Source organism: Leptodactylus fuscus, chromosome 6 (assembly GCF_031893055.1).
Source record: "Leptodactylus fuscus isolate aLepFus1 chromosome 6, aLepFus1.hap2, whole genome shotgun sequence".
NCBI lineage: Eukaryota > Metazoa > Chordata > Amphibia > Anura > Leptodactylidae > Leptodactylus > Leptodactylus fuscus.
In genome coordinates, this window is record NC_134270.1 from 149781478 (window position 1) to 149798273 (window position 16796).

Sequence of the window (16796 nt, forward strand, 5' to 3'; positions counted from 1 at the left end):
CGATGTGATGTCGCTTATACCTTCTCCATACTAAACAATCAAAGGTAAAACCACCAGACTCGTTATTCAGTGACAGGACAGCGGTACTATGAGGTGTAGACAGTGGCGTAACTAAAGTTTTGTGGGCCCGGGTGCAATCTTTTGTCCTACCTCATCCCTACAGTGAATTCTTGATAGTGATGGTTACGGGTACTAGGGAGTTTAATCCACCATAGTGTGGTGAGGGGGATCTGGGGGTCTCCTTGGTTTATGGGCCAGATGGAGGCTGCAATCTCAATACTGAGGTCAGTGCTTATGGGCCCCGATGCAACTGCACCCTCTGCACCCCCTCAAGTAACACCCCTGGATGTAGTGATGTCATATTGTATCTGCAGCCTTGTTATACCACTGGCAGGAGATACAAGAAGGAACTGCAGAGTTTTTGGTTTCATTTTTTTTTTTTGTGGGGGAAGACCACAAGGGGGCATTATGCACATTATGGGAGCACCAGGAGGGGACCTTATATACTGTGGGTGTCCTAATAAGATGTTACACTGTAAGGGGGCACAAAGAGACATGGCTGAGAATAGGCACAGACAAGGTGAACGTGGGTGTGGCTGGAGGCAGAACGGTGTTCAGTGCCTTGAAAATTTGGAGGTATTCTGCATTGTGGAGAGTAACTGAGAACGGGGCGATTGAGGGAAAATATCCAATGAAAGATGATCGTGTGGATGTAAACAACTCATGGGCGAGAGGCGTTAAAAGAGGATGTCAAGAATTGTTCTAAGACAGTACAACACTGGCGCTCCAAGTAACATCAGGATTTTGACTCGGATTCCATGTCAAAATCCTGACCAAAAACCCCGCCAGAACTCAGCCTAAGACCATTTGAAGTGATCCAGCCTAGTGTGAGATCCCCATCAACACCATCGCATATCTCAGCTTCCTGCTACTCAGTTTCTCATGAGATTAGGCCATCAAAGTAATATCTATGGTGGCCTGACCTCTTGGACCCCTGCAGATTAACCTCTAATAACATTTACCACCTGCCGTACATAGTGTAACAGCAGAACTGCCCCATTGAAGTATATGGGATAGCGCTGCAGAACCTGAAGCCACCACTACACTTTGTACAGAGATTGAGCAGCGCAGCTCGGGGCAGGTAAATATCCAGGACCAGCTGATCTGTGAAGGCCCCCTAGTAATATTGAAGGCATGTCCTAAGGACAGACCGCCTATTAAAACCCCTTTAACCACAGTAACCTATATTAGGCAGGGTTAGAGTAGACAACAAATCATCCACAGTCACTTTTCGAAATAGATTTTATTATCTTTCATGAGTCATAGCGAATGCGATCTCAAAGTAATCGGAAATGTTATAAACAGGGACGTACGGTATTGCAAAATACATTCACTCCATGTACAAAGCTAGAGCTGTGCAGCCATTCGCTGTCTATGTATACACACACTTCTTTCAGAGCGGCGCCTCCTAATGGTGAGCTTATTAAAAGGGGGCTTCTTGGCTAAGCGGAAAAAAAAAAAGGGGGGGAGGGGCAACTGTTCCATAAAAACAAGATAGGAATATAGAGATTTTATTAGAAAGTGCAAACTATTTCCAAATGAATAAGAGGAGGGGCGACGAAAAAAAACAAAAAACAAACACACGTATCATCCAAACTAAACAGTAACATTACTGGTGTGAAGAAATACAGCGTGAAATTAAAATGATAACTTCTTCCTCTGGTTTCTAAATCTAGCTCTTCTAGGCCGATGGCCGCCTGCTCCTCCACCGGCAGAGAGAGGTGATTGAAGAAAGGCTCCGAGATGCTTGTAAACAAGATATCGTGAAGGGAATGAAAGCCAGCGTTCACGTGTGAACAAACCGTAGATCTCAGTGTGATTCGTAGTGTAGCGACGGACAGACGGAGGGGGGGAAACCAAAAACTACGACCTTTAGAAATCATTATCCTGCATTCGGTGGAGCCTGAGCACATGTATGTGGTGACAGCGCCACCTAGTGCAGGATTTCAATTGTATAAAGATGGAGGATTCCAGAACCCATTAGCCATCACGCCTAATAGATCCTTGTACAGCCAATATACAATTGTCTATTGTTAACCAGGTCTCGTTGCCTGCTTTTATGACCATCAGTAATATTCTTGAAGTCCTCTGTGCTGCTGCCTTATCTCTGTAAATGCATAAAGAGGAGTATGGTGAGCATTCGCAGTTCTGAAACCTGTGTTGTATACTGTGCGGCACATCGCTACTTTAGGAGACCAAGCTTTGGAGACAGGATCGGACTACGAGAGCTAAGGAAGTGATGTGGTTTTATTGAGAGCACAGGCACGTGAGGCCAAAGCGGAGGAGGGGAAGCAACCATCGAGGGCTGGATGATGGCAGTCTGCTTGCCATCCCTAGGTTGAGCCAAATGTTGGACTTTAAAGTGATAGATGACAAACGTCGCCACCGTATCCCGTTCAGGCCAAATGTGAGCTATGGCCGCCTTCTATTGTGTCTGTATGAATTCACGTTCCAGGCTTCAGGCAGAGAAAGAAGTAGGGGTGGAGAAAGACGCCGAGTACTTTTCTGTACCCCTTCCCCTTCCATTCCATATATATATATGTACACCCAAATCCAACAAGTTATCAGTCTGTGTCAGTGGACCTCGTACCATTTCTCCAGACTTTACACTGCGGCCCAGTTCTCTAGTTCTCTCATATCATCATCATCCTCCTCTTGCTTTTTCTTGGCTAAAAAGTGAAACAGAATACAGATTAGTTTATGGAATGTAGATTTCTGATTTGTGGTCTTGAGGGAGAAAAAAATCTGCATGGAAACTGCACTAATAGTGACTCTTACATTACAGCATGTCCATTTCTGTTATAGGATCACCCTTTGTAATGGATCTGCAATAAGATCTGTCTGTAATATCCTGCGATTCCAGCCCCCTGGGGATATACCCTAAGTTCATGATCACGACGCTATGGCACGCCCTCTTTGTGGACACCCATCTGTGGGTCAGATTGTACTGTGTATCGGCCACTGTGGAGCAAATTGTACTGTGTATCGGCCACTGTGGAGCAGACTCCCTCCCAGTCTGGCAGAAGGATCAGGGAGATTCTATAGCTTTTCAAGTTGCCAAATGGGGCAATACTACTATACTGATGAGGGACCGACAGCTAGGACCTCTACCAATCATAAGAACAGGGGCGCCTTATATCCCAGTGTGAATGCAGCAGCTTTCTATGGACCTGCTGGAGAACAGCCATTCAGACAGAAGAATAGCGCCCCCTTTTCCTCACCGATCAGTTATCAAACTATAGTCTCCATAGTGGACCTAGCCAGAACACCCCTTCAGGCTGAGGTCAGAAGAGGATTGTGGAGATTATAAATATAAATATATATATATATATATATATATATATATATATATATATATATATAGCAACAAAATCGCAGCTTTTCTGCAATGTGTAGCCTCAACCCGTGCGGCTAGAGAAGACGTCTTTAAGGCCATATTCACTATCACAACCAATTATTCCTTTACCTCTCCGATGCATCTAAGGCACCTTTACAGAATTAGTCTAGATTACAAATATGCTACCCCCTCAACCTGCACCCCACTCCTTTATACCAGTCTAGTCTTGTCCCCCTTTACAGTACAAGTGGCTTATAGATCTGTGGCGGGTGAACACCTGGTGGAAAGGTGAACTCAGTGAAAGTAATATAAATTTACTTAAAGGAATGGTATAGGATTATAAATTGTTTTATAAAGATCTGAACTTTGCCAATAGCACTTACCAGGCTTTGCGGGTAGACAAGAAGCAGGCACATTTGGAAGGGGTACATTTTCTGGCCCATGGACCTCCAGAAGATTCTTGTCTAGTTCCTCCTGTTCTAGTTCTTCCAGCTCAGCCATCAATTCATCCTGGAATGAAGGGAAATCGGTCAGAACAAGAAACCCACTGAAGACATGTGAGTATATAGATCTGTACATGTATGTGTATGTAGAAGGTCCTGATACAGTAACAGATGAGGGATTCAGCACAGTGGAGGGTTGTGTAAGGTTCTCATACCATACAAACTGGACATGACACATAGCTGCACCATAAATGAGCTTGTGCTCACAGAGCGTTACAGGAGCCCTGACAAGTTACTTTACAGTCAGCCTTAATTTAACTTCTTCCTGTAATCCCGATGCCAGCGCCCGAGCGTTTAGCCTGGCATGGCGGTAATTAGAGGGGCCGAGTACAGCGTGGCTATATATAGTCATTGCTGCAGGAACCGCACAGCCTATAATCCTATTTACTGCACAAACCAGACGCAACCTGAGGACAACCGAGCCACAAAACAGCAGCCTCACACAAATACTGAGCACTACGGCCATTCATACCGACACTACCAACGAATGAGGACTGATCAGTGGCCAAAGGTGACAACATTGGATCGCCCACATACGGATGATGTCAGGTCTTTAAATATGGTGCCTGTTCATAACCCAACAGACAGTGGAGACGAAACGGTAATTCCCCATCGGAGTCTCCTCTGACCGCGAGCATTAACCCTTTTTTTTTTTTTTTTTATAATGTAGTGAACCCCATATAGGGATCACAATGTACATTTTTTTTCCTATCAGTATGTCTTTGTAGAATGGGAGGAAATCCACGCAAACATGGGGAGAACATACAAACCCCTTGCACATGTTGTTCCTGGTGGGATTCAAACCCAGGACTCCAGCGCTGCAAGGCTGCAGTGCTAACCACTGAGCCACCGTGTTGCCCCGTGAGCATTAACCCTTTGTAACAGCCCCAACTACCTGCTTTTATGATATACAGCTGGGAGTCTTGTGAAGGTTCCCAGGCCTGTCATAGTACTGAAGATACATTGGGATTTTCCCATAGACAAAATTTTAAAAACATTTAAAAAAAACCCTGAAAGTTGAAATCCCCCTCCTCTTACTAGATTCCAAATAAAATTAAAAAAAAATTAATAAAATGATGTATCCACGCCTCTGAAAATGCTCAAGCTGGGGACATGTAAAAATCGGCTACGGCGACTCCAAGAATTTTTTGTTTCAAAGTTTTGGACTTTGGGTGCTAAAATGTTACAAAAGCTATAAACTACTTGGTACAGACGCAATCGGAACAACTGCGGCTGCAAAGTTAAAGCCCTAAAAACCAACCTCATAAGAAAATTGTGCAATTTTTTTTTCTTCTAAAGCCGCTTCAGTCAAAGTTTTTGCAGCTTCAAAGTACATTGTACAATATATTAAATGGTGACACTGAATTACAGTCTACCCTGCAAAGATAAGCTATCATACAGCTCTGAGGATGGAGAAACAGAGAAGAAAAAAAAAGGCTGCGGCAAAAAGGGTTAAAAATAAAGTCTCACGACTGGAGATTTCCTTTCCTGGGCTCACAGTCAGCAAGTCGTGGACCACCTGGATCCTACTTCTGGCTCCGATAGTGGTGCACATGTCTGACAATGACTGATGTATTATACTAGCCAGATGGGCAAGTCCTTCACCTTGTGTGAGGAGGTAAAGGGTTCTGCTACTTACCTCATCAAAGTCTTCTCCAATTCCAACAGGTTTAGAGATTGCCTGAGAAATTTCGTCAGCCAACTCCTGCTGCTCAGCGATGTCTTGCATGAGTTCATCGACCTTATCGATGTCCCTATGGAGAAAAACATGTGAGCCAAAGCGGATACGTGATACATGAGAATGCACCAAGGAAACATCCTGACAAGCCTCTCACCCCACTATGACACTCATATACCCAAGTGACCATAGTGACGTTGCCGTTTACAGAGTTTCCAAAAACTGACCCCGTCATGTCGTTGTATTAGATGGAAGGTCATTATTCATAAAGTGCCAGGGGACTAGAAGCTATAGTAGCCTTCACATTCTTAGTCATGGCGGTGACAATCTCCAACCATAACAAAAAGCAGCAGCATATCAGACACCAAAACTAACAGCACTTAATGCTTGGGAATGGTGGGGGCTACAAAAAAATTACAACATGAATTTCAGCTTTTATTAATGGATAAAAGGGAAGGTGGTGAAAGGATCTCTTTAAAGGGACGGTCTGTAGACTTCTATTTAACTTACATGGTCTGCAGATTCTTCATGCAGGAACTGGATCCGGGTTGGGTCGCTGTCTCCTCTCCTCTCTCCACAGGTGATATGGAGCTGGCTGACTATATTAAAGCCAGTCCCACAGTACCGGTGACAAAAATGGGAGGAGGCTGGTTCCCATCATATGACCTGAGGTCAAAACTAACCCAGAACTCCCAGATTGTGCATGAAGACATGCTGACCAAAGCCACTTAAAAAAGAAGTCTCTGGACAACCCCTTTAATGACCCAAAACAAGCAGAGCAGAGTAAATAAACCTGGGATGACAGTCACGTCTGACCAAAGAATCCATGTTTTTAATACAATCCGCAGCACAACTACAGCTACCTTTTATGTACAGCGCCCCCTCTGGCACCTCTAGTGGTCAGCTGATGAGATGTTAGAGCCATCACCCCGGACAGAGAAGGATCCAGGGAGCTTTAAGTGCAGAGAACTCCACAGGTCAGATTAAAAGATGGATACCTTGGTCAAAGGTCAAAACTGCTGCCAGTCTCTGTATAACACTGTAGTGAGGGCGTTGTGCACCCATGTTTGGTTCTTATCTGTATAACCCAGCACTGGGTAGAGCGGCGCCATCATCATGAGGCAACTTTTTACTTACATGTTGTCATGAGCAGCTTTCATAGCTTTAGCTGCAAATCCCATGTTCTTAAGGACTTCTGTGTTGGTGTTGGCATTTTCTAAGGCTTCCCTCTGGAACTCGATAGTGGATAACGTCCCATCGATCTGCGCCAACTGCTTCTCGTATCTCTTCTTACGTTTAAGGGCTTGCAGGGCAGCTAAGATCAAAAATTGGAGAAAATGTTAAAATATTCTGGCAGTTTTCACACAGAGTCCCTAGTTCTTGCTTCTGTAACTCAATAAATAAATAAATAAATAAATATATATATATATATATATATATATATACACATACAGCAAAAACCAGAGATCCATTTAATGCAATGGCAAGAGACAAGATTATTTACATAGAGCCGTGAGTGGTAGAAGAAAGGGTTAAAGGGGTTCCCAGGCTAAATATACTGATGGCCTATGCTAAGCACAGGTTATAAGTATCAGATTGGTGGAGGTCTGACACCCGATAGACCGACCCATCAACTGTTGTCAGCAGCTGATGCACAGGAATGGAGCAGGAAGCGGACAGTGCTGTTCTTTGTATAGTGGTCAGACCAGGAATTGCAGTTACCATTCGCTGTAGTGACTCAGTTCTGCCACTACGCAGCAAACAGCGCCGTCTACTTCCTACTCCATTCTCTGTGTACCAGATGCTGAGAACGGTGCCCGAACTCAGCCTGGACACCAAGAATCTCGGTATCATCTTCGTCAATTACCACGAAACAAGGAGTCTGCGTCACTGGAGCTCAGGCCAAGAAATAGGACAGACTGGATTTTTTGGGTCTAGATTCTTCTGTGTGTGCATGCCCTTATATATTCCAATAGATGCACCACTTTCACAAAAATAAGGTTTTGTTTTTTTATATAAATATGCAAATGAGTTTCACGTGTAACTTGGGTCTGCCAGCGCCAGTACCAAATCTCTACCCAGCCGTGTCCCCCTAATCTTGAGGGGCGGCCCAGGCTATGACGCTGACCGCTGGCGTCTCCTTACTGGCACACAAGCAGCTCCTGCCCCTGCCTGGGCCATTCGGTTCTGTACGGCATATGGGCTAATAATCATGTAAATGGCGCATCCACTGCACAATATGAAGGAAGGATGGTGCTCAGTATAATGTCTGCTGTGACTGGTTTCAGATGGTTATCCTTGCCAACAAACCCTCTAATATAATATGGGAATAGTAATCATTTCCTGCTCCACAATAAAATTAATGAAACCCAATTATCCAAGTAGACAGAGCTATGATGGCCGTGCTGCCCAGATGAATTACGAGCTGGAAATCTTCCTGGTTTATTTACTGGAGTCATTGGTGGCAGCTCTGGAGATACACAGAAACCCCCTCAGGTCATTTGTATACCCCTCCTGGTCTCAGTACAGATGACTAAGATGTTACACCAGCTCGTGCGCATGTACCGGCTCTGTGGTAAAATGGTACATGGATAATGTCTGTATATATTTCTATGGCCCCATACAAACCTTCATCACCGTTACTGCCTGTGTTTACAGCACAGACCCGCCCGTACAAGTGCAGAGGATCATATAAATTATATTGACGACTGCAATATGGAAGTGTGTTTTTGTGGACAGTAAAAACCGCTGCCGCTGTGTGCATGTAGCCATATACAGGCCCATACTAGTAGATAATGGTAAGGGACAGACATTGCTACAGTAGCGGTCACTTGTTGCAGTTTCTGATCAATAGGTGCCTCAATAATAGACTTTTGTACAAGGGTCTTAGCTTTACACTGTGCAGATTATGAAACAGGATTAGTAAATCTGCCCCATGGACTGCAGAATTAAAGGGATTTTCCATCCTCAAATTGAGTTATTTTTTCATACTGATGAACTATCTATAGGATAGGCCATTACTATGTGATGTGTGGGGGGGTCCAACGCCCGGACAGGATAGTGTGCAGCACCGCTCCTATGTAAGTAATTGGTGTGGCACGGCATCTCTGTCCATGGCAAAGCTGTGGTTCCAGAAAATTGCACCAGCGCTCATATTACTTGAATAGGGACAATGCTGTAACCCCCCCGCACCCATCCAGTAGCAGCAGATCTGTGCGGTGGCCGGGTGTTGGCCCCCACAGGTCACATGATGATGACCTATCTTGTGAATAGATTTGATTTGAGGCCGGAAAACCCTCTTTAAAGGGAAGGTGCAAAAAAATATAATTCACAACTATAAGATAAGATAATCCTTTAATAGTCCCACATTGGGGAAATTTCATAACCTATAAGTTGCAAATTTCTAAAAACTTTCCCCTTCAAGACAGAAACCAGAGGTAAAATCCAAATAATACATAAGGATTTACTGCAGCTCTTAATGGCATAGTCACACATGGCAGATTTGCTCCATCCACCTTAAGGAGGTTGGTAGAAATCCATGTGTTTCCTCTCAACATAATCCCATTTAGAAGTGATTTTAGTGACAAGTGACTGCATTGCATTTACCCGACCTCAGCTCTGTACAATAACTGGTTTACTGAGCTCTGGTATTATCTTGTGTGTGCTCTCAATGGAGAACCAGCAGGGCGTTAGTATACACAGCATTTGTGCACCACTTAGTCCTATTACTATAGTGAGCAGTAGGGGACAAGAGCAACTTCCCCATACGTCAGCGAAGTTCCCATATCATTGCCTAAACCTGCCTCACAGCCCCACACGGCAGCCATAGCACATTCTCCCTGCACCCTGACCAGCCAATACACACCCAGCAACTGTCCTAGCAACAGTCCGCCCCCTCCCTGTCCGCACACAGTCCGCCTGTAGACCTGTTACTCACTGCAGGAGATATAACTACTACAGGATCACCATGGGCACTGCAGGAGGAAACCTGCTTACCCTACAATACACACAAGGGGTTATCCTGGTGGTCCCTGCCTCCTCGTAGCATGGACACAAGGAGGCAGGGACTCTCAGGATCATAGATCACTAAAGATATAAGGAGTCCTGGTCTCCTAACTGGGTTCAGGCTGGGAAATGCAGCCAGTGTACGGACCGGATTCCCCCCTACACTGTCCGCCACGCCTGTAGTTACCTGTCCACTATACAGCTTACACCTGATACTGCTTTATCTCCCTTCTCCAGGAGGCAAAGGTTAACATCAGGCACATGAGCCCTGCTCCTTGTAAGTCTAAGACAGATCAGTATCTGCTCATATATATTTATGTGATAGGGCGGACTGTTCTTACACTATAGAAAGCTGGAAAATTTGTTCTTTACACTGGTCAGATTTCCTGGCTTAATTTCAGTCAGGCTCTATGATGGCGGCAGTCACTGCCCATACTGTATATAGTACAGACAGCGGAGTACAGATCACTGTCATGTACACAGTATCGGTCTCCTGAGTTCGGGCCCGGAAACCAGGCCAAAGTACGGATCAGATTTTCTAGGCGGGATGTCCCCGTGTGCATAGGGCCTAAGGAGATGGGACAGGTCACAGTAACTGGTCCCCTGGTTAACAAACCGTTATGACTTAGGCTCAGGCTACACAGAAATGTGGCCATAATTCCCATCATCTGATCCCTTCACTCATATTAACCACTTCCAGACCGCCCATAGACTATAAACGTCCGGTTGGTTGCCTTGTTCTGACAGGACGTTCGGATACGAGATGGTGCAGCTGCTGATACTGGGAGCCGGCTGTACCTTCACCCGGAGCTTCCACGGAGAAGACAGGGAAGGTTTATTACCTTCTGTATCGCTCTGTATACAGCGCTCAATGAGCTCTGTATACACAGCTGTGGGTGCCGCCATGATGCGGCTGCCCTCTGGCATATTGCAAGAGCTGCTGGGTCCTACAGGACCCAGATCAGCTCTAGTAACGTGTGCAGTAGCATACAGGAGGCTTTATTCCTCCTGCAAATGGGGCTAAATGTACAGGGGAAATCAGCCTCCCTAACAAAGGAAAAAAGGGATCAGATGTCGCCAAAGGTCTCTTATAACCTTATGGGGACACAATCTGGAAATATATATATAAATAATTAATAACAAAAGCTTAAAAATAATGTAAATAAAATAATTTAAAAAATAATAAAATACGCCAATAAAACTCCATTATTAAAGGTTATAGCCCCACCCCGACAACACCATACAAAATAAAAATTACCGTAACAGAGAGGAAAAACTATTTTATAAAGTTTTTCAGTAGCAATTTGTGTTATTAAATTTAAAAAAAAAAAAAGTGAAAAACAGACAATTTCCCTCCTATTTTGTTTATATTTTCCCGGATATAAAAAAAAAAATAAAAAAAAATTAAAGCATATTCGAATATAAAAATAACATAAAAATAAAGCCCTATGTGTCCCCGAAAAAAAAGACGCAAAAATTAGTTGAATGAGACGTATGAGAAAAACCTTACAGCCCTCAAAACTGCACACACAAAATAAACCTACAATGTGTCTGGTCCTGGACCACAAATTGGCCCGGTACTGAAGTGGTTAATGAATGAAGATGCACTGGAGTCACCGGTGACCTTTGGGTGTGTCCAAAATTGCTGTGTAGCCCTGAGCTACTGTGGGCCAACCCCTCTAAATGTAGCATACAGTCAGAGAGGAGCGCAGCGCTCATGTGAGGTTCTCTGACAAATCTGAGGTCGGTACGTCTCGGCCCCATTACATATTAGCTCGCCATGCCGTGCAGGCGCACAGAAGCCAGCCGGTACTGAACTCTGCCATGTGGACAAAAATCAGACGTACGCTAAATAATTTCTCATTGCAGAATATGCCCTGTGCAGAGAACTAAACAAATGCCACAATTTCTGACAAGAAAAAAAATTGCAGCTCTTTCCCAGGTCAAAGGAGTAGTCAAAATCCAACTAAAGCCAGGGCTGTGGAGTCAGAGTCGGGAGCAATATTGGGTGTTGTTGGAAATAAATTATAGACTCCGGCTTCAAAATAAAAGGATTAATCATATGATAGAATTATTAGCACTGTTTAATATAGGACACTAGTCTCACACGTACGGCCGAGTCATTTGGGTTCACTGGGGGAGCCGGACCACTACAATGGTGCTTACACGGGGAGATCCAATGACCACAATGATTATAATAGGGTCCATCGGTTCAAAGCAAAGCGTGCAGGATTCTCTTCTCCTCTGAGTTTCAACAGTCTCCAACGCAGCTAATAACCTAAGCCTTACCCCTCGTTCACATTTGCGTTTGGTAATCTGTTCGGGGAGTCCGCATGGGGACCCCCCCGAACAGAATACCAAACACTGCGCAGTATAAGCACACAGACCCCATAGACTATAATGGGGTGCATGTGCTTGCCATGCGCTGCCCGCATAAATCATGCGGAGAGGAAAATCGATTGTGAACTACCTTCCTGTCCGAACGTTCTGTGCAGAGATCTGGCGGCAAGCACACGGACCCCATTATAGTCCATGGGGTCCGTGTGCTTTTACTGCACCAGCCCTTGCAATTGCGTTTGGTATTCCGTTCAGGGAGTCCCCATGCGGACTCCCCCGGACAGAATACAAACGCAGATGTGAACCAACCCTTAGGTGTACAGTTTGTTACATAGTTATCTTCATAGGAACCGATCACTAGATTCTAATAGATGTGAGGCCATTTGTGAAGGCGTCAGATTTGGGTTGTGGATAAGCTGGGCTATGGGCGGAGCTTAGCATACCTCCTTTATGGGCTATATAAAACAGGCCGTTCCGGCAGTTGACTCCTGTCATCCACCCCGAGTTTAATGGGCTACAGCCACATTACATAGAGACTCTGATCTACTCCAGTTACACAGAGCAGACAGGAAATTCTCAGAGTTAGACCGCCTGTATTTCATTGCAAACAGTCTTTCACTTCAACCTGGATTTTCCAGTCCTACGTCCCCCCCTCTGGCAAGCGGACTCTGTAGATAAAGGACTTCCTGAAGTGCCAGTATCAGTGTCACATCTCTTCTATTTCCAGAAGAATCGTTTCATTTTTTTTTTTTTTTGCTAACCATAAATATCCTTAACCATGTAAGAGCGCAGTCACAAAGCAAGAACTGCTGTAAAAGGGTTTTCCAGGAATACATATTGTTGGCCTATTCTTAGGCTAGGTCATAGATATGCGATCAGTGGATGAAACTGATCTGGAGATCGAGCCACATACACCGGGGTAGGGAACCTTCGGCTCTCCAGCTGCTGTGAAACTACAACTCCCAACATCCTCCATTCACTTCTGCGGGAGATCCAAGAACAGCAGAGCAAGTATGCATGCTGGGAGATGTAGTTTTGCAACAGCTGGAGAGCCGTAGGTTCCCTACCCTTGCTCTAAAAGCTCGGGATCAAAAATGAAGGGCCCAGCAAATGTTACAGTGCCTTTGCTCTGAAGATCAGTGAAGGTGTAAACTTCTTCTATCAGTATATAGGCCATCAATGTGTATTCCTGTCAGAGACAAGGGTGTTAGGTTCATTGTGCTGCAGATTTTAAGGGAAAGCGCTATACCCTCCCAGCAGCCTGTGGCACAAGTCATTAAGTAGCCCAGGCCCAGATTGTGCCAATGTTATTATTTACATAAGAGAAGTAAATGGTCGGCAGGAGCCCTCACTGATCCTGTGCACTGCCACCATACTACTTCTAGGGTGCTGAATATAGTCAATTACTGGACCCCGCTCCACTCAGACAGTCCTAGAGGTAACTGCAGCGACAACATGTCTGCTGCTCCATTCAGATGGGGACACAAAGGATCAGTAGGGGGCAGTAGATAGACCCCCATCACCTGATCATTACAGTAATGTTCTAATGCTTGTTGGTAAAGCACAACTCTCAGCATGCCCTAACCACCTGAGGCCAGATCCTATGAGAAAATTGGAGCTCAGTAGTGCAGACCTGTTTTAGTACCGGTGGTGCGGACTCTTTCCTGATGAGCACAAAACATGTGAGAAATACTACAAATCCCAGCAGGCTCTGACCCCCACTCTAACATTACAAAATAAAACATAAAAAAAAGTGTGGAGACCAACAAAGGTGTTGTTCAGTAGTGCAGACTTCTTTTAGCACTAGTGGTGCAGACTCCTTTTATAACCAGATTGGGAGAAATATCACCAATCCCAGCAGGCACTAACCCAACCCCCACACAATTACAACAAAATACAAGTGGAGACCATCCAAGGTGTAGCTCAGCCCTCTAGGTAGCAGTGGTGCAGACTCCTTTACTGATCAGTGTACAGATTATGAAATATTCCACAAATGCTTTGACCCCCTTGAAGATACATGGTGTAGTTCAGTGGTGCAGATCTCTTCCACTAGCAGTAATTCAGTGGTGCAGACCACTTTAATGTCTATTATCCTGATTACATACATCAGGGATAACTCTGTTACCTATAAACACTGGTCAATATCCTTGAGTCCCCAGGGTGCCCCTCGCCTTGCTCCTTCTATCCAGCAGGTGCCCTCTGGCCTTTGCTCCTTGACCTGCTGCACCCTGGCCCTTGCTCCTTCTGCCCCCTAGTTCTGCCCCTAGGTCCTTCTCCTTCTGCCCCCCTGGTCCTGCCCCTAGGTCCTTCTCCTTCTGCCCAACTGGTCCTGCCCCTAGGTCCTTCTCCTTCTGCCCCCTGGTCCTGCCCCTAGGTGCCCCCGGCCGGCCCTGCCCCTCACCTCTCTTGTTCTTGGTGCCCCCATGTCCTTCTCCTTCTGCCCCCTGGTCCTGCCCCTAGGTGCCCCCGGCCGGCCCTGTCCCTCACCTCTCTTGTTCTTGGTGCCCCAGGTCCTTCTCCCCCCTGGTCCTGCCCCTAGGTGCCCCCGGCCGGCCCTGTCCCTCACCTCTCTTGTTGCCCCCATGTCCTTCCCTTCTGCCCCCTGGTCCTGCCCCTAGGTGCCCCAGGTCCTTCTCCCCCCTGGTCCTGCCCCTAGGTGCCTCTGGCCGGCCCTGCCCCTCACCTCTCTTGTTCTTGGTGCCATGTTTCCTCGCCGTCGTCAGCTCCTGCTCTATCTTCTTCTCCAGAAACTCTTGCTTCTTAGCCAGCATCTCCTCGGTGTCGCGCAGCTTCTGGATGGCCTCCTGGGGGCTGGGGCCTTTGCCACTCTTGCCCCCGGTACCGAACAGCTTCCCAAGCACCGACATTTCCCCGGTGTAAGGACGTCACTCTACTATACGGAGCCCCCTGGAGTCCGGGCCTAGCGCACGCAGTTCGGCTTCCACGACTGACTGGGAGAACGCTCCTTCCCAGCGACGACAACAACCGGACTATTCCCGTCAGCCCCAGCGTACTGACGTCACCAAAGTCACGCGTTCACCTCACACGGCATGGGGGCGTGTCTCTGACTGCGCGGAAGCCATTTTACTTTCGGGCGCGTATGATCAATCCCTTGCAAAACCTCAGAGGACGTCGCGGCAGTTCTTTCTTACTGATGTGTTGTTAGTTTAGACGGGAATGTTTTACTTCCAAGGTTCATAGTTCAATATTCTAGGGATGAAAACTAGGGGTTTAACCATTTCAAAGATGTCCGCTCCTGGCGTACCGTGAGAAGGAAGCTAATGAGTAGCAACTAGTGCCATGTGACGTCAGACTGGGGCCGCATGCGCATTAAGCCAGGGTGTGTGCGGGCTGGGTTAGGTGACGTAGCTAAGGCTATTGCTACTCATGGAAGTTGTGTGTCACAGTCATGTGCTAGTGAGGTCACACTGTACTATGTCACCTATATACACTGGGGGGGGGATTAAGTAAACTGTTGCCCATAGCAACCACTTCACACAGTATTATATACCTTAGTGGCTCCTGCACACAGTATTATGTCCCATAGTGGCCCCTGCACACAGTATTATGCCCCATAGTGGCCCCTGCACACAGTATTATCCCCCATAGTGGCCCCTGCACACAGTATTATCCCCCATAGTGGCCCCTGCACACAGTATTATGTCCCTTAGTGACCCCTGCACACAGTATTATCCCCTATAGTGACCCCTGTACACAGTATTATGTACCTTAGTGGCTCCTGCATACAGTATTATCCCCCATAGTGGCCCCTGCACACAGTATTATGAACCTTAGTGGCCCCTGCACACAGTATTATGTCCCTTAGTGGCTCCTGCACACAGTATTATACCCCATAGTGTCCCCTGCACACAGTATTATCCCCCATAGTGGCCCCTGCACACAGTATTATCCCCCATAGTGGCCCCTGCACACAGTATTGTACCCCATAGTGTCCCCTGCACACAGTATTATCCCCTATAGTGACCCCTGTACACAGTATTATGTCCCATAGTGGCCCCTGCACACAGTATTATCCCCCATAGTGGCCCCTGCACACTGTATTATGTCCCTTAGTGACCCCTGCACACAGTATTGTACCCCATAGTGGCCCCTGCACACACTATTATGTCCCACTGTGGACACACATAAACAATCATTATACTCTGGGGTCTTTTCAGACCCCAGAGTATAATAATCGGAGACCTGGGGCAATAAAAACATAAAAAACTACTGTTTCTTACCTGTCCCCCGGCTCCTACGCTGTCGGCCTCCGCTGTCGGCCTTCTTCAATGACGTCGGACGTCACATGACCCGGGACGCAGGCCGGGTTCATGTGACGTCAGACAACAAGGAAGGAGGCCTGGCCAGGATCATGGAGAGGTAAGTAACAGTGTTTTTTATGTTTCTTACTTCTCCCGGTCCGCCAATCATTATAATAGCAGCGGTAGAGGCTGTCACCGGGCCCCTAATGTCCCGGGCCCTGTGGCGGCTGCCTCTGCTGCTATGGCGGTAGTTACACCACTGGGTGTCACGCTCTGTTCATACAGTCACTAGGGTTTACTAGATAGATGAAGTTTAGCACAACTCAAGTTAACATCAGTCAATCAGGAGTAGGAAACAACCAGGATCAACATCAGCAGTCCACATGACAGATACAGAGCACTTCTTGTACCATGAGGACAACAATCCCATGGCACACTCAGTGCTTGCCCAGTTCTCACAGGGGTTTGCGCTCAACACTCCTGGTAACCGTCTCTCAGGCTCACTTTGGATTCATCCCTCGGAATAACAGGATCAGCTCTGGAATTGCATTACATGGCTGGAAAACCAGAGCAGTAGCAATGGAGGTCCAAAAGGAAGATGCAAAAAAAACTTC

At 46.3% G+C, this 16796-nt stretch overlaps 1 protein-coding gene across 1 annotated transcript; it reads right to left on the minus strand.

Annotated features, from left to right (window-relative positions):
* Nucleotides 1-1286: 1286 nt before the first annotated feature.
* On the minus strand, nucleotides 1287-14942 carry CHMP4B (charged multivesicular body protein 4B). Its single transcript, XM_075277504.1, has 5 exons — nucleotides 14604-14942; nucleotides 6716-6893; nucleotides 5540-5654; nucleotides 3781-3907; nucleotides 1287-2729 (listed from the first exon to the last, which is right to left on the minus strand). Exons 1-5 carry the CDS (start codon nucleotides 14785-14787, stop codon nucleotides 2665-2667), a joined length of 669 nt encoding a protein of 222 aa, XP_075133605.1. The 5' UTR covers nucleotides 14788-14942; the 3' UTR covers nucleotides 1287-2664.
* Nucleotides 14943-16796: the final 1854 nt, after the last annotated feature.